The sequence below is a fragment of the Meriones unguiculatus genome, chromosome 4, assembly GCF_030254825.1.
Source record: "Meriones unguiculatus strain TT.TT164.6M chromosome 4, Bangor_MerUng_6.1, whole genome shotgun sequence".
Taxonomy (NCBI): Eukaryota; Metazoa; Chordata; class Mammalia; order Rodentia; family Muridae; genus Meriones; species Meriones unguiculatus.
This window is the reverse complement of record NC_083352.1, coordinates 9,705,772-9,726,252: the sequence shown is the minus strand read 5'-3', so window position 1 is coordinate 9,726,252 and position 20,481 is coordinate 9,705,772. Positions and strand designations below refer to the sequence as shown.

Below are 20,481 nucleotides of genomic sequence, written 5' to 3'. Positions count from 1 at the left end.
TTGCTATGTAGCCCAGGTTGGCCTCAAACTGGAAGCATTCCTCCTGTCTCAACTTCCCCAGTGCTGGGATGACAGGCACGGACCACCATGTCTTACCGTCTCTGTAGTATGAACTAGAATGAACAGTTTGTAACAAAGAGAGTGGGTGCCACACATTTCTCACACTTACACATAGCGGTGATATCTCTGGTATTTAAGGACCTGTGCTGAGGCCAGAGCTACGACCAGACCTTTCTTTCCCTTGCTGGGTTAGGAGAAAACCGTGGAAGGCACAGCGTACGGCGGGTTATCAGTGACAGCAGCAGCAGGTTCTGCAGCTGAGCACCCGCCGCTCACCTACCTGCTGCTGAGATAAGCCCTCGGGCATGGGGGTCAGGACAGCTTCCGGGTGCTTGCAGTCAACATCAATGAACAAATTCTGCTCTTCTTCAAAGCAATACCTGTGATCTGGACAGACAGACAGAGAAAGAGAGAGAAGAAATGCGTGAGGTTCTCATCAAAATTCTGTATTTCTGGCATTATAGTGTAAAATAAGCTGTGTTTTAAAATAAAATAAATCTTTTGTGTAAGCATTTCAAATCCAAATATATACTTTCCACCTGGCTATTATTAAATTGAAATTTTAACAAACCCAATAAAAAGTTCTTCCACAAGGGTAAAAAAAGCATCAATATTTGAGATTTTGAAGTTTAATTTCAATCAAAGATATTAGGTAGCCAAATGGAAAGATATTTTAGATTCTAATATTACATAGCACACAATCGAAAGCAGAAAAAGCAGCAGGTGGGACCTACTTCTCACCTTCCTGTCTTTCTCACACTGAGGGCTGAAAAAAACTTCACAAAAACCAAAAGTTTTAAACTGAAGCTGGGAATGCGGCTCAGTGGTGGAGTGCTTGTTAGCAATCATGATGGCGTCTGTTCCACTCCTAGCACAGGGGCGAAAAGGTGAAATCAAACTGAATCCACCTTTAAGAACTAGACGGAGCTGTGTCTGGAAGTGGTGGGCACAAGAGCTTCTGGGTAAAAGAAACTCCGAAAGGCCGACTAGATGGCTAGGGACCTGAGCATGTGATACTTCTAAAGAGCTTTCCAGGTAACTCAGAGACATCCAGGATCATGAACTCTGCCTTAGACCAAGTGGTGATTTGGCAGCTTGGGAAGTGGAGACAGATGTCCTGTTTAGGGACACACCTTTGAGGCACTACACCTCTTCCCTAGCCACACCCCACAAGAACCATCCCATCCTGAGCCAAAGATTTGCTGCACTCATCCCAGAAGGACTTGTTAGCCTTCAGGTAATAGCTGGGACCTCAAATCCCACGAGTGGTGGTCCATGAACTTCCTCTGAGCCAAAGGACCTTATGCCAACAGCTGAATGGCAGCATTCTGTGTCCCCAGACACACATAGGTCACACAGATTACACAGGATCTTTAGTGAGATTTAGGAAAACTTGAGCACTGTGATAAGCAAGTCTTCTCTCCCCGGCAAGAAGGCTTCCCTGGGCCTGCGTAGAGGACCACCTCTTGATATACAGCACTAATCCATGCAGAATAGCAGAGCTGGGAGAGCCAAAACGCAATCTGCGTGTCATGCACTAGGTCTTGTTTGGGATGGGTGAAGTGACTAGGAATCTACAGATAGGGATCCCCACCCCTGAGGGCTCTAGAGAAGGGGTACAGGGGAGCAGCAGGGACACTAACTACCCTCTAGTGAGAGGAGGCAGCTGGAGAGTCAGCTATTTGCAAGGGTTCTCATCCCTTTACGTATTTGCCAGTGAGTCTCAATACCCTGCAGCTGCATGGGGGCCTCTAAGAGCAGAGTGTCTGTCATTTGGGAGGGGCAGGCCTAGGTCACCTGGGTGGGGCAGAAGTGTCTCTGCTGAGGAGAAGTGAGGGAACTTCCCACACTGCCTCTCCTCACACGGCCAGGTGCTATAAGGGAAGGGAAAGCAGAGCCGGGTTCATGCTGGATACAAAAATGAGTCCCAGACCTTGAGAGACAAAAGACTTGGTCCTGATGAAGGAGCGGCCTCTCTTCACAGCAGCTTTGGTCTTCTCCAGCCCATCTTTGGTGCCCTCCTTGGCTGCCTTCATGAGCTTTTGCATCTGTAAAGCAGAAGCAAATGAGTAAGGAGCTGTGGCCGTTCCATGTGCTGTGGCTGCTGCTGTTACTTTAAAAGAATACTGTCAAGTAGTCTGGGTTGAAAAGTCACCTGGAATGAGCTTTTCAGTTTGGGCGAGGCTTCTTGGTCATTTTCAGTGTGTATGTGTTTGTGATTTTGGAATACTTTTTTTTTTTTTCTGGTTTTTGTTGTTGTTAAAGAGCCTTTCCTTGACATGACTCAAAAACTTTCCTTCTATATCAAAGTGGGGTATTATTATTATTATTATTATTGCAATCTCTTCCAAACACAAGTTGTTCTGTATGGTGGCAGAGTCTACAAAGCGTGCCCTTAATCCAAGGGCAGAGAGTTAATTGCATGCTCAAGGCTTCAAGTAAGCTTTGGATGTTCTCCACAGAGGTCCTTCCTGACTCATCCCAGGTAAAGCTACACTCACTTATTCAGAGGGACAAGACACAGTCAGGGCTAGGGAGTGGCTGAGACTGGTCCAGGTGTGAGCAAGGCAGCCAATTCTTCTGTCGAGATATAAATCAGAAAGACAACCCACTGGACCAGCTGTGATTCAACATTCAAATTTAGGTCACAGGTGCCTGAGAGTGGCCTTGGCACATGCTCGCATCTCATTTCTTTAAACAGCTGGTGTTTAAGGTATGCACAGTGGACACTGAATGTCCTTTCAGAGAAAAACCAAGAGGCCGATAAAGAAAGAAGACAGCATCCCTCACACCAGCTCTTGGCCAGATCACAACTCTCAGCAGGCTGCCATGGCAACTAAGCTTGCAGCTCATGCCTCTGCTACCTGCTCTGGATCACTTCACCCAGGGGACAAGGCGGGCTATCTTTGGGATAGTCCATACTAAAGTCCCTTACTTCCCAATGCTAACACTGCTGCTTTCAACAACTGTTTGGCATAGCCATAATCAACCCCTCATCTACACTTCCAATCCAGCACAGCAACTCAGAGTTCTATCCCTTTGTAACCATTCTTTCTTGTGACAGTAAAAACATCAGAGTGACTCTTGCCCCTGATCCTAATTCCTGTGCCTTCAGCCCCATACATGACCTTAACCTGTTGGTATGTTAAGGGCTACCTCTTTTAGCTCACTGCAGGTACTGGTCCTGTTCTTCCTGACCCTACCCTGGGCAAATGCACCTCTAGCCCCAACTGACCACATCAGAATAATCAGAGGAGTACAGACTGGGGGGCAGAGAGATCCCCTAAATCCCAAAGCACATTTCCATGTTAGGCAGATAAGACCAAATTCTGGGAGGTAAGGAGACTCACCCAAGGCTCAACCTGAATGCAAGACTCTTACTGTTTGTGTTCCTAGTGCCTGCTCACATCTTTGACCCGTCACTCACCATCATCCACACACTTCTAAGCTGGACTCAGCTGACCATCTGGCAGAGAGCCTGTGGTTCCCAGGAAAACCCAAGAGTTAGCCAACGGCCTCATGGATCTGCCTTTGTCTTCTCACTGCCCTGCAGGGAACCAACCAGTGACATGACTCAAGGGTAGGTGGCTCTTCAGAAAGCCTAGTGTACAAATGCTCATGATAGGAGCCACCACCTGCCCAGAGCTGGCTCCAAGCACATCGGTTTTAGTGAAATTCCATCTAACACATGAATAATCACAGGGTACCAGAGGGTGGAGGGTCAGTGAAGGTTACTTGACAGTGCCCTTTTAAAACACATCTCAAAGGACTGACTAAGATATGCAAACCCAGTAGTTCTCAAACTTTTGGCCTAGGAGTCCCTTAAGCTTCACAATCATTTTTTTTTGTATTTGAGCTATGCTAGAAATGGAGCGCAGGGCCTTGAGCTTGCTAGGCACTTGCTTTACTTCACTTGGCTTTCATTTATATTTATTAATCTATAGCAACTGTATTTAAGTTAAAATTGTTAACAATTTTAGATGCTATATTGGCATTTACTTAAAAGATAATCAGTCTGCTGCATTTTACATTAAATAACATAATTATGAAAAATGATTTCATTTTCCAAAACAAAAATTGATGTTTATTTTGCATGTCCTGGCATCTCCCAGACCCTGCTGATTCTACACTCTCTCTGGTGTGATGTCACAGATTGCAAAGCTCCTAGAAACCTCCTCCCTTCACTTGGGACAGAACAAGTTCAGAGATCATTAACGATGGCCCTGGAAATTCGTGAGTGACCTGGGAGCCCAGGGCTGTGCTTTGAGAACCGCTGTTCTGGCTGAGTTGCACATGGCGTCTGTCTTATGCACAGCGCGGTGGGCTCTGGGCCACATGCTGGTTGCAGAGGGGTAAGGAGGAGCCACGCTACCTTCCGCTCCTGCCTGCTGTGCTTTGCCTGCTGCGCCTCCACGCTTCCCACCGTACTGGCCACCAAGCCTCTCATCTTTTCCTCACAGTGCGCCTTAAAGCGGTTTAGGTCATGAGAGAGCTGCGGCACAAAGAGATACGCTTTTCAGGACAGGCTCTGTGGGTCCCCAGAGGCTGTCCTGCATGAAGGGATGTGACGCCTTCTGGGGGAGGCCATGGCCAGCTCTGTGGACCATAGGCAAACGCATGCGTGAGTGAGGCGTGCAGAGAGGATACACGCTCCTCCCATGGCTGAGTGCATATGCTCCAGGGAAGAACAGAGCCAATAAATGTACAGCAAGATCTGTGTAAGACCGTTCAGTTATACATCCTGGAGAGAGGAATTTGCACACGTGGCACACACATAAGGCTAGTCTGCTCCGGCATCCAAGGGGAGGGGCCTGGTATTCAAGGCTGTTACAGTGCAGCTGCTGTGGGGGAAGACGGTCTCCCTGTTAACAAGACACCCTGACTGATGGGTTGGCCATGTGCACTGAACCAACCTTCTTATAGTCACCACCATCTCAGACACACACAGCTAGCGTTTCTCCCCAGAGGGTAATCTCTCCTGTCAACCAGGACACGGACACTTTAAATAATGTTTAAGAGAAATCTGATACTACTTCAGCAACTCAGTTTTAAACTGGTAGTTTTTAAGACATGACACCCTCATCTAGAAAGCCTATTCCTCTCCCTGCACTCCCATGTTGAGCAGGCCTACCCTCCAGGTCCTCAGCCCCCATCCTCCAAGCAGGAGATATGGGCTCCATGCCCCTTCCTTACTACTCCACACTCACAGGCCGTTTTCCACTGGCATCTCTAGTGCTTTCCCTAGCAACGAAAAGCTGATGACCCACCTGCCACCCTCCCCACTGTCATTTCTGGAGGCTTGACATTAAGTATGAGTCCACCTTGAGGGCAGGAAGAGCAGATCCATTGGCATTGCCAGACTGGATGCCATCTGCCAGAGCCAACCAGAAGGATGGGCCTGAAGTGTCTGCTGCAGCACAGGTGTTCCTGGGCACCTGGACGCTGGGTTACTCTTTAAGGACCATGGTTTAGGTAAGGAGTGTCTAATTCAGCTCTCTGCAGGCAAACCTCACCTCATCATGAGTTCCCCTGACTGAAACTGCAAATCCATCCCTGGACAGATCCCAGCTGCACCCCTACGTTCCTGGACAAAGCCTGGCTGCAAGCTGGTACTGTCCTTGGGTCCAAAATAAGTTAGAGGATATGACAGTTCTCTGGTGACACAGAAACGTGGTTGCGATCACAGCCTCTGGCTGCTGCAGTCACTGGGGAAAGGCGAGCACATAAGGGAGGTTATGGTTAACTACCACAAAGGCAGGCACCGGGCCTCAATGAGCCCCTCACGTGGGCTGCCAGTCAACCTCAGACAGGAAGTGGTCAGACACCACTGTGACTGTACACAGTCAATCAGCTCTTTCACCCTGTTGAAGGAAATGCCACCAACAGGAGTTACACGCAGTGCCAAGAAACCCTTTTATGCCTGGCTAGAGAGGACTCCACCAACAAGAGTAGGTGACCCAGCCAGCCACAGAGAATCCCACTACAGAGCAAGCTGTAGTCAGGGCCAGGCCCATCCTCAGTCGAACGTTCACTCTAGGGCTTCCATGTTCCTCCCTGGACTGTAACCTAAGAAGTTTTACGCCAGAAATAAAAGTTCTCCCTAGGAAACAATGATCCAGGTATGGGGCCTCATGGCTCATCATTGCTTCTCAGTCCTGTTTACACATCATCCAGAGGACACGCAGCTGGTCACTGGCGGGACACTGTGGAAGCAAAGCAGAGTGGGGCCTGTGCTGTCCAAAGCCCCAGCCAGCTCCCTCTGCACACGAGGACTGCAACTGCCCAGACTCTGTACTACTTTGGTGCCCACTGATATTTTTCTTCTTTTTTGGGAAAGGGTCTTTCTTGGCACCCCTGGCTGTCCTGAAACCATACATTCCCGGCAATCCTCCAACTTCAAACTCCCAAGTGCTGGGATTACACTCACGTCAACACCCTTGGCTTTTACCGCCTCCTCAGAGGCCTGGTGGTGAGCCTGTTCAGGACTGTAAAAGTGACTTTATGGGGCCGTAATCAGATCCTTCTGTGCTCAGAGCTAAGAGGCTGCTTAGTTGGTACCCTTATGTTCTCCAAACTACTCATGATGTCTGAGAAACAACCATGAAAGTGTGTGTGGCTCCAAACACATTTCCCAGTCCTGTTCCCGGGTGAGCAGAAGGACGCTTGCCTATCACACAGACCAAGAACGTACTTGCTTTTTATGGCTGCTGCGCAGGAAGGACCTGGGAATTCCATTCTTGCACTCCGAGTCACTTTGCTCCTCGTAGCTTTCAAACTCACTGGAACTCCAGCCGTACTCCAGCGAGCTGTTGCCACCTTCGTCTCCGTTCTCCACATCATCATAAATCATTTCATCTAGGTGCGCACAACAAGGCGATATTGATTAAATCTGAGGTCATGAGCTTGCCAGGTTCCCGCTCACCCAAAGTCCAGGTGGAGGGTGTCTGGCACTGTTCAGGAACAATGCCGACTCTGCTGAGGACTCTAGCTCTCGGGACCTCCTCCACGTGGGCAGGGACTGGACTCTGAAAAATGCCCTGCGTGTGATTCTGGCACATCACTATACCACTGGCATCCTAGGGACCCAGAACGACCACAGCAAAAAGTATGACAATATACTAAATAATTTGCTAGCCATCATGAACTTCCCAAAAGGGAGATCTTTCTTTGTATATGGAATATGCAAGGATTAAATATATATTATAGGTGAAAAGCAGGTGGAAAGTGATGCAGAGGTGACTCCTGATGGATGGAGGACCTAAGGATGATAAATGGCTCTCTCATCCTTTCTGCCACCCTCTGCTACTGTCCTCCAAAGAACTGGGCTGGATCTCAATACTTCGAACATAGGCTATTATCTCAATAACTTTACTATTGTAAATCTGAAAGTTTTAAAGATTACAAAAGTCATATTATGCTATGATTTTCAGTCTGATTTCATCTTTGATGAGTTCTGAAGATAGTAGTATAACTTTGTAAAGTGGTTTTAAATTCCTAAATATTTGTCATTCATTCATTCATTCATTCATTCATTCATTCATTCATGGTAATGCTGGGGACTGAATGAAGGAGCTTGCACGTTCTGCAGTGGCCCTCTATATATTCCTGGCCCTTTATCTTTTTCTTTATTATTGGGCCACACTATGGTCCAGCATGCCTTGAACTCACTCTGAATGCCAGGGAACAGGACACCTAATGTGTATTCGTTACACTGGCTATCAATGGCGGCTACTGCAACACCTAACAGGTTATTAGTTACACAGGTACATGTGGGCTACCATATTTCTTTTCTACATGTCTGCTTATGTCCTTACATGTCCCTCATGTTACATCCACGGCCAGTGTTGCTATTCAATCTGAAAGCCTTCACAGGCAGCTGGGTCAAAATTATATTAACTGTAAGTGTCAGCATTTAGACTCACTCTGCAATCTTTCCTCAGGCTGTCTGTCATTTTCTTTTTAACTTATAATCCCTTGCTTTCAACCAGATTGGTTTTGCTCGCTGGTTCAGAAATTCAATGATGTGTTCCTATGCTCTCGGGTGCTGTCATCATATACGCACTGGACCTTTCATGGGCAAACAAACCTCAGACCACGAAGAGCAACAAGAAAACCAACCGCTTCTGCCTGAAATGCAGCCCACCAGTGTAGAGGGCCTGGCTGCCAGCACAGAGAGCACAGCTCGGGGGGTCAGCCCACCTGCCCCGCCTGATGCCTTGGTGGTTCACCACAGGCCTGCCAGCGGCCAGGCTCACTGCTCTCCTGCCGCCCATTGCTTCCCTCTGCTTCTGCAGCCTTTCCCTGGAGGACAGCGTGGCTTCTCCAGTCTGTGAGGACAAACCCAGGCCTCTGGCTGCCGTGCCGTGTTAAAAATACTGCGCTCGTCTGGATGGGGAAGCCGCAGGAGCTGCCTCACTCTCCCAGCTACCCTGAAGCCTGTCATCTTTTCCCACTGCTCTCAGTGGCTGTTTCTCAGTCTGTTTCTCGTGATGCTTTGAGGCTGCGGTGGCGATCTGGTGCTCTGCCAAGGTTAGGTCCATGTTCTGGCTTTGCGCTTGTATCTCTACAGTCTGACAATTTGTCTTCCTCTAGAGCTAGAAAGCCTTACCCTGACTCTCTGTACTTCCCTATTTACGTCACTTCGTAGGCATAGGCTGGGATGTCTCAGCCTCAACGTTTCCAACCTCTTTGCTCCATTGTTTGATATCTTTTGCTCTTTGTGCATCAGCTGTGATGAGCGAGCACAGCAGTCTTCAAACACCCCTTACAAAACAAGCACGGAGCACACAAAAACAGAAAACGTGCACGCTGGACCCAGGGGACTGCACACACACACTAGTGACATTAGCATCAACAAAAGACCTAAAACGCCAATCCAGACAAGAGCAAACCTGGCTCAGAGTCTGAGTTCTCCCTTGGAACGTCATCGTAAATTGCTTCCTCTGGATCTGTAATATAAAGGAAGGTATGTTAAAAACTGACCAAATCTGAGGCGTGTAAAATAAATGTCATAAGGCCAGCCTCCCGTGGCGTTATAAACGTCCGCAAGGTCAGCATGGAGGGTAGCCGACTGTGGCTCAGCACAGAGAAGTGCCACTCTGAATGAGAGCTTTGGCTCTAAACAGAAAAGATGTGAAATCTGACCAACATGGGGAGGGGTTGTGGCTTCCGAGACTATTTATTCTATGACTGTGTTTGACAGCGTTATCTCTCCATGGCTCTTTCGAACAGGGTTAAGCCTGTGGGGTTCAGACGTACCAGAATACAAAGGTGGTACACAGGTCTTAGGAATAAAAGACTCCACTGGTGCCACATTAAATGGGAATCTGCTGAACTACACTGATGGTTCTGTCTGCAGTGTTTGTACCCTGGAGCTGGAAGTCACCCTGGCCAGGAATATGTCAAAAGCATGGGGCACTTTTCTTCCCTGTAGTATGGGAACATGAGTGTTCTGGGAATAAGTTTTCTTAACAAGTGTGTGTGTGGGGGAGGGGTGTATTAAAATGTCACACACCATTTAAAATGATCACAATTGATCACGAATAACACTGCGAAGTGTCTCACGTGAGATATGCTTCCTAAAAAGGCTTTTGGAGTTAGTTTTCCCAAGTCCTTGCTGCTCTGTCTGCAGAGGAACACCCAGCCATAGGGACTACCATCCTCAACACCTGGGAGATGGGCTCTAAATGGACTGTCTCCCTCATGTAGCATGCTTCCTCATCACCACAGAGAACAAGTCCAGGCCCTGCACTTCTGAAGCGGTGTGGCAGCCTGCACACCACTAACACCGAGCAACTGTGGCAAGTAGATTTCTCCTCCAAGATGGGGCTGGGTAGGGTAAGCCCCAGGGCTGCTGGTTTTCAAAGCATTTAATTGTTTGGGATGGAGAGAGACAGAAAGAAATAAGATCTTAATGGGACAGGTTCTTGTGATGGCTCTGAATCAGCCACCCCCAAAGAGCCATCACAATCGTTCTAGAACCTGTTAGTCACAGCTAAAACTTTCCAGGAGTACGTGAAAAGCTAAGGTGGTTTGACGTTAGGCCAGTCATCTGAAACAGCCACACAGAAATAAGGAGCTACTGGGTACTAAAAGGCATAGTCTTTACTTCCTTAAAAATCAAAATACAGCCAGGCATGGTGGTGCACGCCCATAATCCCAACACTCAGGGAGGTGGAAGCAGGTGGATCTCTGTGAGTTCTAGGCCAGCCTGATCTACAAAGCATGTCCAGGACAGCCAAGGCTACACAGAGAAACCCTGTCGGGAAAACAAAAACAAAAACAAAACAATCAAAAAACAAGTGACAGCCTAAAAACATCTCAGCTTCTTAAAACAACTGTGGAACCCAAGACCTATATGCTGTCCCCTGCCCCCAGCATCACCCCAATGCTGCCCCTACTCCCCTAAGCGTCAGTCTGGTGGCAACCCAAGCGAAAAGCCTCTCTGGTGTCTCAATAGAGAATGGCTGAGCATGGGCGGCAGGTCAAAGCATTAGCTCCCTATCATGCAGTGAAGCCAGTCTGTACCAGGAAGAAACAGGAGGCGCAAATGCTCGGGGCACAGCTGTGACTGTCTCAATGCAAAGCAGAAGGCCGCTTCAGAGTCCTGGGGAAACTCCTATACATGAGCTTTTGACTGCACTTGGGTAAACAAAAGCAAGTTAAAGATTTAGGTCTGGAAAGGAAACCCACTGCTGTCTTCTGGGGACCTGTAGGCGCTTAGGGGCAGGGGATTGGGATCCAGGCCCCTGGGCCAGTGGTACCTACTTTCCATCCATGCTGTGTTGGCAGGGTCGGCTGCCCACCGGGCTAGGGCACTGCCTTCTTGACTGCCTTGATCACCACTGGAAATAAAGACATCATGAATAGAGAGTGTGGAGAGGCATGCCAGTCCTGGGGGGGGGGGGGGAGTTAAGTGACCTGTGGTAGTTGTGTGCGCACACACTAATATGTCTGTGTTGATTTTCCCAGGCACAACTGCAAGAATCCCAAGTTCAAGCTGATATGCACATAACTCTATCAGCTATCACACACACACACACACACACACACACACACACACACACACACGTCACAAGTGCCATTTTCTCTGTACAACCAGAATGTCACAGATGATGCCACCCAACTGTGAGAGCACTCTTCCTGTGGCACTCATCCTCTGGCAGGAGGATGGCACACGGGCCTCAGGGCTATCCACACCCATGCACGACAGTCACAGGCAGACAGGGACTGAGATTCTGTCCTACACAATATGGAGCTACTGTGATACTTCCCACAAAGAATGACAAGAGGGATTCTCTGGAAAAACTGTGAATTGTCACCGTGAGGCCCCAAAACACTGACAAAAGGGTGGCAGGGTGACAGGCCCCAGGCCACCCACCTCCTGCTGGGGTAGTTATAGAGGCAAGTGCCCAGCAGTACAGAAGAAATACACAGAGGGCTCTGACTAGATTCCAGTCACTGAGGAAACAACCCAACCTGTCAGGGGAAAGGACACAGCAAGGACACACAGCCTCTGCCTGCCCTGCCCCGTTGGTGGTTAAAGTTCTAAGGAAATGTGTCTGTAAGATCTCAAGAGAGGGGATGAGGGTGAAGTTGGTGGGATTCTCGTGTCTGCACCTCCCTGTGCTAGGATTACAGGTTTGAGCCCTGCCTCCGGTCCTTATGTGGTCACTGGGGGTTGAACTCACATCCTCACACTTGTATGCCATGCACTTTTACTGACTGAACTGTCTCCCCAGATCTGGTTTCAGTTTGGGGAAACAAGGTCTCACTATGTGGCCTGGTCCAGTCTAGGACTCATGACCCTTCCCTCTCAGGCTCCTCAGTGACACTGATTACTAACCCATAGCATGTAGAGAACTACAGCTTCTGAAAAATGATCTTTGTGGGCCTGCTTTGTCCCAAATTCCCCACTCCCACTAGATGAAAACGTGTGCGGATTTCTCCCTGGAAATTCCAGTGACTTCTAGAATTTTAAGTTTGGGGTACTTTAATCCTTAGTCGCTAGAGGGAAGGCACAGGGTGTTAAGACCAGCCATGGCCATGCTGAGGTGACATGGCCTGAAGAATGAGAAAGGTCACAGCTCTGGCCACCATCTTACAGCTGGCACTGATGCTACGGAGAGAGAGGATCTTCTGAGGCCGGAGCACATTGGAAGGCCTAGAGGCAGGCAGGATCCCAGGCAGTAGCACTCTGAGGGGCCAGGCAGCGTCTTCCACAGCTCAGATGGCCTGAGAACCCAGCAGGGGTGAGCCCAGCACTCAAGCGAAGGGCGTCGACACAGGAGATCTAGAGTTAGCAGAGATACCTGTGCGGAAGGTCCTCCGAGCTTAGGGAATTGCACTGCCCGTTTCCTGTAACTTCTGTTGCTTCTGCCAAGAGAAAGAGAAAATATCGACAGTGTTTCTCACCTGACACAATGTTTCCACAGTTGACTTTTAACCCTTAAATTATTTCAGTTTCTTTCTCACCAACAACAGGCTTATGCTACCACAGGTTGGAAAATGATCAGTTCTCAGATAAAATGTATTCATCACAGGACGGTGACAGAACGTGATGTTCCAGGCCTGTGACAGACTAAATGCAAGCACACAGGATACATCAGACTGGAGGGAGGACGCTCAGCATTTGCCCGGCTTGAATATGGTGTCCCTGGGGGCTCATATACTGAAGTCATGATCCCCAGTTTAAGGGATCCAATCACTGAGGAGTGACTGAACCATAAGGGCTCTGATGCCAAAGGTTAGCCACCAATGGGGTCACGATTTGATCGCTGTGATGTTCTAGGATGTTCTGCCTCACAGCCATGCAGCCACTGACCATGGAATGAACCGGTAAGAGCCGTGAGCCAAGCAATCTTTCTTCTCTTTAAATCAGTCTGTCAGGTACTTTGTTGAAATAATAAGCTAATACCACACTCTTGCAGTTCTACATATCCGCCTGGCAAACCCAGACGACAGTGGCGCGACACCAAACGTCACACACCTCCTCACACCAGGTCTGTCCAGGCACAGACAGGTATGTCCGGCATTTTCCTCCCATTTCTGACTCACACATGCACAAACTGTGCTGCCCCACAGGACCCGCATACACTGGCCTCAGATGAACAGACAGGCAGACCGCCAAAGAGCAGGCTGGGGAGAAGTGTGCGGGGAGCCAGCTCAGGGGGCAGGTGCTGTCACCTGGCACACGTGTGTGCAGTGCCCTGCCCGTCCTCCAGTGTGTGCCCTGGCACATGTGTGTGCAATGCCCTGCCCGTCCTCCAGTGGGTTGCATCCCTGTGCAGTGGCTGAGGGCAACCCCTAAGGGAAGGTGCAGGGCTGGCCTCAGGCAAAGGCTGGATTCCTGGGCTGGCCATAAAGAGCCCTCAGAAAGGGACTTTTTTTACAGAAGCAACAGCCTACCACTTTCCAAGCACACAAAAGCTGGCTAAAGCGCAGAAGGCTGAATCCTGTGCAGCCAACATGGAGACCTCAACCATGAGGACAGTGTCGTCCTGGCACGTGGGCTGCAGCTGTGTAGCTGGATGCCAAACAGTACCCATGGTCACCGGGGGTGAGGCCTGGCTACACAAGCTTTCCAGGCCATGGTGATGGTGAAGCAGCAGCAGAGAGCACTCATGGGCCCCTTGACCCTGCTGTGGATGCTTCCCCACGCCCACCACCAGAAAGCTGTTCTCCGCATGCCCCTACTGCTAGAAAGTCAGGTGAAAAGTGGGCACCCCTAGACACGAGGCAAGACACAGAGGCCTGCAGGTCGGCATGTACAGGAAGTTCTCTGGCCAGCAGAGGGCCAACAGCGAGCAGAACTCTTCTTCTCCAGGAATGGCTGTGTCCAGGTGTCCAGGCCCGAGCTCCAGCTGGGCTGCCAGCCTTGGGGAAGATGGAGGCAGGGGTGGGGGAACGACACTTAAGGATATGGGACCCAGGAAAGCTTTGTGGAGCACAGCTTCCCCTCCTCTGCGGCAGGGCACAGGTACCAGGTGTCAAGAGGCCAGCAGCTCAGAACCCAGGCCCTCAGCATCTCTGCTGTGTTTCCTTCTCCTATCTCATGGTTTTCTCTCTTTCCAGGAAATGCCACCGCAACGCCCAGGGTGAGACATTTCTTCTCACACTGGGGAGTCTTATTAGAGGCAGAATTCTGATTACAATTGTAAGAAAAATTTCAGTAAGGGTTCTTTCACTTATATTTAATAACTGAGAAAACAACCTTTCAGCTTTGAATACTGAAAACCTTAGAAGGTTGCAAACATAATTATTTCCTGCAGAAATCGACCAAAGTGCTGAGACTTGACCGCAGCCTGCAGTTCGTCCTCACTCTGTAAAAGAGCATCCAAAATCAAGGGCAGTCATCAGAGGGCCTGTGTCCACATGCCAGGGGTGTGGTACAGATGCTCAGGGCAGCTGAGGCAGGGGGATCATAGTTCTTGACTGCCTAAGCTATGGAGTGGGTTCAAAGCCAACCTGGGCAGCTTAGCAAGACCAGGCCTCAAAATAAGAAGTCAAAGGGGCTGTGGGTGTGGCTCACTGGCAGACTGCTTGCCTCCAGGTTCACACTCTGGTATTGAAGAGAGAAAAAGAAAAAGCTATCATTTTAGAGTGGTGAGTAACTAAGCACCATTTAGCTGCATCTGGTGAATAACTAAGTACCATTTAAAGTACTTTATTTGAAAGTAATCTGACATGATTTAAAGCTATTTTAACTATGTATGTACGCATGCATGTACGTATGTACGTACATATGTACGTTTGTATTTCATCATGTATAAACGCCGTTCGAGGTCCCAGAACTGAAGGACAAGGTCTGCACGTCTGCCTTTTGACCCTTTACCACTGAGAGGCCTACAGAGACCTGGCACAGTGTGCGGCTTAGAGGATGACAAGACACGTACACACTCTACAACAGTGATGCTAAGTCACAGAGAATTTGAGGCTGTGGCCGGCTCGAGACTGGAGGCCACATACGCTCTCTCACACCACTGTCCTCTGGGCTGCCCCCTCACGGTACCTGAGCGGCTACAGGAGGCATTAGCTTGGGGTCATTTTCCAACACTCGGGACAAGTAGTAAGATGAGAAAGAAAGCCTGGGCGCAGAGCCACTAAGCAGTGTGCCCTGTCATCGCATGAAGCTTTGGGACACGTTACCTTCCTCCTCCACAGACTCTGCTCTGATGATGACAGGACTGGAGTAGGCAGGCAGCAGCAAGGGCAAGTTAGACGGCACAGCGTAGCCACAGGGCACAGGCACCGAGTAGCCACTGGGCACGCGCAGGCCCACCCCTTCTTCCTCTGTGTTTGCATCTGGAGACGGTGGCTGGTCCTCCTGGAATGGGGTGATGTCAATGACAGAGTACGGGTTCACTCTTGTCGGGACCACAAGTTTCGCAGGCTCAGCCTCCGGGGCAGGTTCAGCTCCAGTTCCGTTTCCTGGAGACCAGAAGGACACTAGTTAGCAAACAGGGTTCCAGGGATGTATGTGGGTCCCTATGGCTGTAGCAAGGGCATGAGAACCGTGTGCCCATCACCAACGGAATGGGGAGTTGGCATCAGCCCTGGGCACAGATGGAGAAGACTCTGCAGAGGCTCCCGGGACAGCGCATCAAATAAGAAGAACTGCATGGAGAGATATGGATGGGGATGAAGGAGGGTGAAGCTGGTTCTCAACCACAGGGACCACAGCTGCATCTGTGCAGTCCACCCGGCTAAGTTGCTCAAGTCCCAGATCTACCTCCAGAATTGAAAAATATGAACTCAAACAGGCAAGCCATCCCAGTTTATGTATAGTGACAAAATGGCGATGCCCACTTGTGGCTTGGTCCCCGGCAGAAGGCTTTGTTAAGAGTCACTAGATCTTGGTAACCTGGGGATGACCTAGCTGAATGGATTACTAGAAGATAGGAGCAGGCTGGAGGAAGGGGTCACTGGGGTTGTGCACAAGTGTCTTTGAAGGAGCTATCTTGTCTCCTCAGATTTCTTCTCTCAGTCTTCCCAAGTACCATCATGTGAGCTGCTCTGCTTTGGTCTTTTATGGTATGGACCCAGACCCTGTCGACTGTGTGTCCAACCAAACCTCAGGGGTTTTGTTACAGGGAAGGAAACTACCAGGGTCCTGTAAACATGGAGAGGTTAGAAAGGCTCCTGCAGGATCCAGGGCAGCATGGCTGTGTGACTAACCTGCAGGGCTTCTCACCTGCATCTCCAGCCTCAGCGCAGCTCAGCCGGTGGGCAGACCGGGCTTGCCCATCAGCGCCGCTCGTCCCGAGGGCAGACGGGGCTTGCCGATCTGCTTCCGGAACTTCATCTCCACTGTCAAAGTCAAACAATTCTCCCTCCTCCTCTTCATTGTTGTTGGTGTCATATTTCACTTCATTTTCTGAAGTTTAAAATAACATAGATCACAATGCTGATGTTTGCTTCTGCTTCCAGGAAGGCAATCACACCTCCCTGTGCAGGACAAACCCAGGAGAGAAGGCAGGAGAGGGGGAGAAGCCGAGCCCAGCCCCTGGGGAACCAGCTGGCAGCCCTCACTAGAGATGGCAGCAGGATTTTGGATGTGAGTTAGAATTTCCCTTGGCAGGCACTTCACCACAAGGTGGAAAAGAAAACAGAGGAAATAAAGGAGAGGAGAAAAGCATGTCTCATATCTGAAGTATGTGTCATAACTTAGCATCTAGGAAAAGCTGGTCTCCTTGCCATACTAAGACAACGTGAGAAGAGGAGAAAGACTTGATTTACTAGCAGGCAGGGCCCCAGCCACAGGCAAGTCCACAGTCTTGCTATTCACAATGACACACCTCACATCATCTCCTGCCACGTAATGTTTACCCCACAATTAGAACGGTTCCAAACTGCTCTTTCGGCAGGGGTGGGTGGGGAAAGAAAGCATTGCTGAAATAAACACATTTGACATCATACAGTTTCTCAGGATGGGGTGTAGCTTTGTAACAGAGCACTTGCCTAGCATGTGCACAGATTGAAAAAAAAAGTCATCTGCTATGTGATTACGGGGACACCCCCAAAAAACCAGCTAGTAGACTAGGGAATATATTGTAATCTATAAAAGCAGCATGTATGGAAGAGAATCACAGGCAGGTTTTGGCAGCTGTGTGCAGCCCTTGATTGAGGTGATGAGATGTGGCTGAGGCTGAGCTATCTGCCAGAGAGAACTTGTCCGTGTAATGGAAGAAGTGGAGAAAAACTACATGGATGACACCATCTTCCACGTCAGCCTCTGACTTGCCGGAGAAACGGGAAAGGGGAGAATGAGACAGAAGTGTTGGCTTCTAGTTTTTACAGATGGCAGGATGAAGGGAAAGATAGCCCAAGTGTGATTCTTGCAGGAGAGCCCTTCCTGAGATCCAAATTTTGGGAGCACACAGGCAGAATCAGACAGCAAACAAGAGAGGTATGCAGAAGTGCTTTTAGCCCTCTGATCTGACGTGCAATACAGAAGAGGAAAAATCCTTGAGTATGGGAGCTTTAATGATGGCAAGAACACGGAACCATGAACATGGATCAATGCTCCCTGTCTGAACTGTTTGAACTGGCAAAGACTTTCACGCTAGGAGCCAAGAGCCGTCAGAGCATGGCTTGAGAGGCTATGGGACACGGTGGCAGATGGGATCAAGCAGAGTGCTATGGAAGCTGAGAAACCTGGAAACATAACCAGTCATCCCTCCTGAAACAAAAGCAGAGTGTCCTGAGGCAAAGAGGGAAATAGGTACTTGGTGCACTGTCCCATGAGCCATGAGGAACACTTGGTTATTTATTGCTGGCTGAGGTCTCCTGAGTATCAGGGACTGGGAGACAACAGAGGAAGCATGCATATTACTGAGGCAACCAGACACAGGAATGGCAGCATTGGACACCCACTTACCAGAGAAAATAGGACAGTGTCCACAGGAGAGTTAAGAAATAGGCTGAGTTTTCAGGGGACTGGTATAGGGCTCCAGTGACCTTGCTGTGCCCCACACTGGGATGTGACCTTTACAATATGGAAGAGACTCTAGCAGATCTGAATGATGCATATTGGCATGCAAATCAGGTTCATAAATCACTAAAGCAATCAAAATAAAATGAGGAACAAGCAAAGCAGACAAGTAGGTCTGCCCAGGTCACCCCAATGCAAATGTGGCAAGACCGTACAAAGTTGGAGTTCCAGGGACAAAAATTAACAGGAAGCTAAGAGCTGTGCTAGTGAGCATCTGGAAGGCTTGAGAGCTGGGACAGTCTGCAGACGGCATCCATGACAAAACAGCACGGTTTGACATACAGGTGGGGTCATACTCCCCTCCCCCGCCAAAGTACGTGTTGTGCATTTTTCCCCTATAAGGGAGTATATTGGAAGGGTGGGGGAGATTTCTCATCCAACCTGGGGCTCTTTCAGCAGGAAGTATGGCTGACAGAAGGGTAAGCACAGCAGTGCTGGCCTGCAGCATGCCAGGACCAGGGAGCCAACTCCAACAGTAGACACAGTTGGACAAAATTGGCCTTACCAAGATCCTCACTGGTGGGGAAATGTGCAGCGACCCCCTGATAGCAAGTGTCCCAGGAAGGGGAGCCAGGGTGGCTCATGGAAATGATTACAGAGATCTAGAAGAGGAATGGTCTCCCATCCACGCTGCTGTGCCCCCTTTATATAAAACATTGTCCTTTATATAAAACAACTGAGATAAGTGATGGGCCACGTGCTATTCTAGGCCTCCCTAAAGCGATACTGGTTTGAGTATCACCTTCACAATCCAAGACCATTTGACCCTTACTTGAAGAAAAGCAGCGGCCCTGCCCACCCCCATAGCAGAGGTTTCCAACTCACATCTGCACTGCCATGCTGGAACCCCATGGTCTGAACAGAATGAAGGTGTTCTGACCACAGCACTGCTGTGTCAAGGTCACTTCACGTAGTGATAGTCACCCCTCCCGTGATGTTCTCTTCTCCTCGCGCATGACTCCCTTCTCTTCCCAGTTACCCCCTTTGTACTTTCACATCTTTTGTTTAATGAGCCAGTGAGCTTTATTAGGTTGTATACCACTAGCGGTTGTTAGTACCGATAAATCCTCATGGAGAGGTGGGTGGGAACTTGTTTTCATATCCTGTTTCTAGGGTATAGAAAACTCCAGCAAGTGAGCTTCCAGCCTGAGTCTTCGCCTACACAGCGGTCTCCTTGTGGTGGTAGCGGTGACTGCCTCTGCACTGGAATCTTCTATCTACACCTTGGTGCTTCATGGTGTCTCCACAACTTAGATGGAAACAGCTGTACCTGTGTCTTTGTGAGGCCCATGTGTCACCACATAGGCCCAGAGCTCTCACATAGCAGACAGAGCGGGACAAGAGGGCCATAGTCAAGGGTGACAGTGCTGAGTCCCTTCCAGCCCACACCTGCAGGGTCCTGGACACACACGAATGGCCAGCCTCATGTGGCTAAGCCGCCTCACAGCTGCTGCCAGCCCTAATCTGCAGACCCTGCTGTGCAGAGTTGGATCCCCAGCTCCTTCTCCACGTGCAGGGTGGGTACCAGCGTCCCTGACAATCTTTCTGGCAGGGACATAGCTCTGGCGCGGTCACAAGAGCAGACGGAGGAGGACTCCCCGTGTGGCCTTGAGCTGCCTACAGCAGGAAGGAAGCAGGAAGAACACTGTCCCAGTCCACTCCCGGGGCTCCAGACACGGCCAGTTCCTGAGGGAACAGGACAGGTAGGCGGGGCTTACTCCCAAAGGCTCCTACACACCATCTCGGGTGCGACACACACTGGATCAGGCACAAGAAACCACCAGGAATCAAAGATGCTGAGGACAGGTCACAGGCTGGGACACAGGCGGCTAGCTCGCTGGCACCCAGGTACATGGGTACACAAGCCAGGGGCTGTCAAAGCTCATGTCCCATCTGTACCACAATAGAAACCATCTCTTCCTCCCTCGCCCCACACCAAGTAGTAGCAATTTCAGTGACTCCAGAACCTGGAATCCTTCACCTGAACCCTGGGAACTACAGGAGCCAGGGACACCCCTAAGGAGGAGGATCCCTACCTGCAGGTGCAGGAGGTGAAGCCTCTCCTTGGTCCATGCTCAGCCTCGCCTCCTTCCTCCACTCTTGGTCAGCATCAGGGGACAGGAGCCCCTGCAAGCAGAAACACTGTCCGTCAAGTTGGCATATAAAACCTTCCCAGGGGACACCAGTCGGGGCTTTCTAGAAACAACCTGCAACAAGGAAAGAGGTCACTGTCACTCCCCACTGTAATGACAGAACTTACCATCTATTAGTTGCAAATTCTTGCCAATCTCCCTGGAAGGGACAATCCAGAGCAAGACAAACAAAGGTTCTTAGTGTGACCAGACTTCACCTTGAATCACAGCCAGGAACTTGTTTTGGAACCTGAGGCCCTGGCCAGAGCCCTCTCAACCAGCCCCACAGCAGGTCTC

The 20,481-nt window shown here is 49.7% G+C and overlaps 1 protein-coding gene across 4 annotated transcripts in view; it reads right to left on the bottom strand.

Annotated features, from left to right (window-relative positions):
* The window catches only part of Arhgef10 (Rho guanine nucleotide exchange factor 10), an 81,499-nt gene that overhangs the window by 49,826 nt on the left and 11,192 nt on the right, over positions 1-20,481 (bottom strand). For 2 of the 4 annotated variants that reach the window (XM_060381437.1, XM_021633582.2), the window contains exons 2-11: positions 20,089-20,179; positions 16,253-16,435; positions 15,208-15,489; positions 12,372-12,435; positions 10,828-10,904; positions 8,952-9,008; positions 6,752-6,915; positions 4,433-4,552; positions 1,994-2,108; positions 341-447 (exon numbers count right to left, since the gene is read on the bottom strand). In XM_060381437.1, the coding sequence (XP_060237420.1) occupies positions 341-447; positions 1,994-2,108; positions 4,433-4,552; positions 6,752-6,915; positions 8,952-9,008; positions 10,828-10,904; positions 12,372-12,435; positions 15,208-15,489; positions 16,253-16,435; positions 20,089-20,125 (1,206 nt within the window). In that variant the 5' untranslated portion in view covers positions 20,126-20,179. Of the gene's footprint in view, positions 1-340; positions 448-1,993; positions 2,109-4,432; positions 4,553-6,751; positions 6,916-8,951; positions 9,009-10,827; positions 10,905-12,371; positions 12,436-15,207; positions 15,490-16,252; positions 16,436-20,088; positions 20,260-20,481 lie in introns of all 4 variants that reach the window. The other 2 variants (XM_021633583.2, XM_021633587.2) reach the window with 2 other exon arrangements.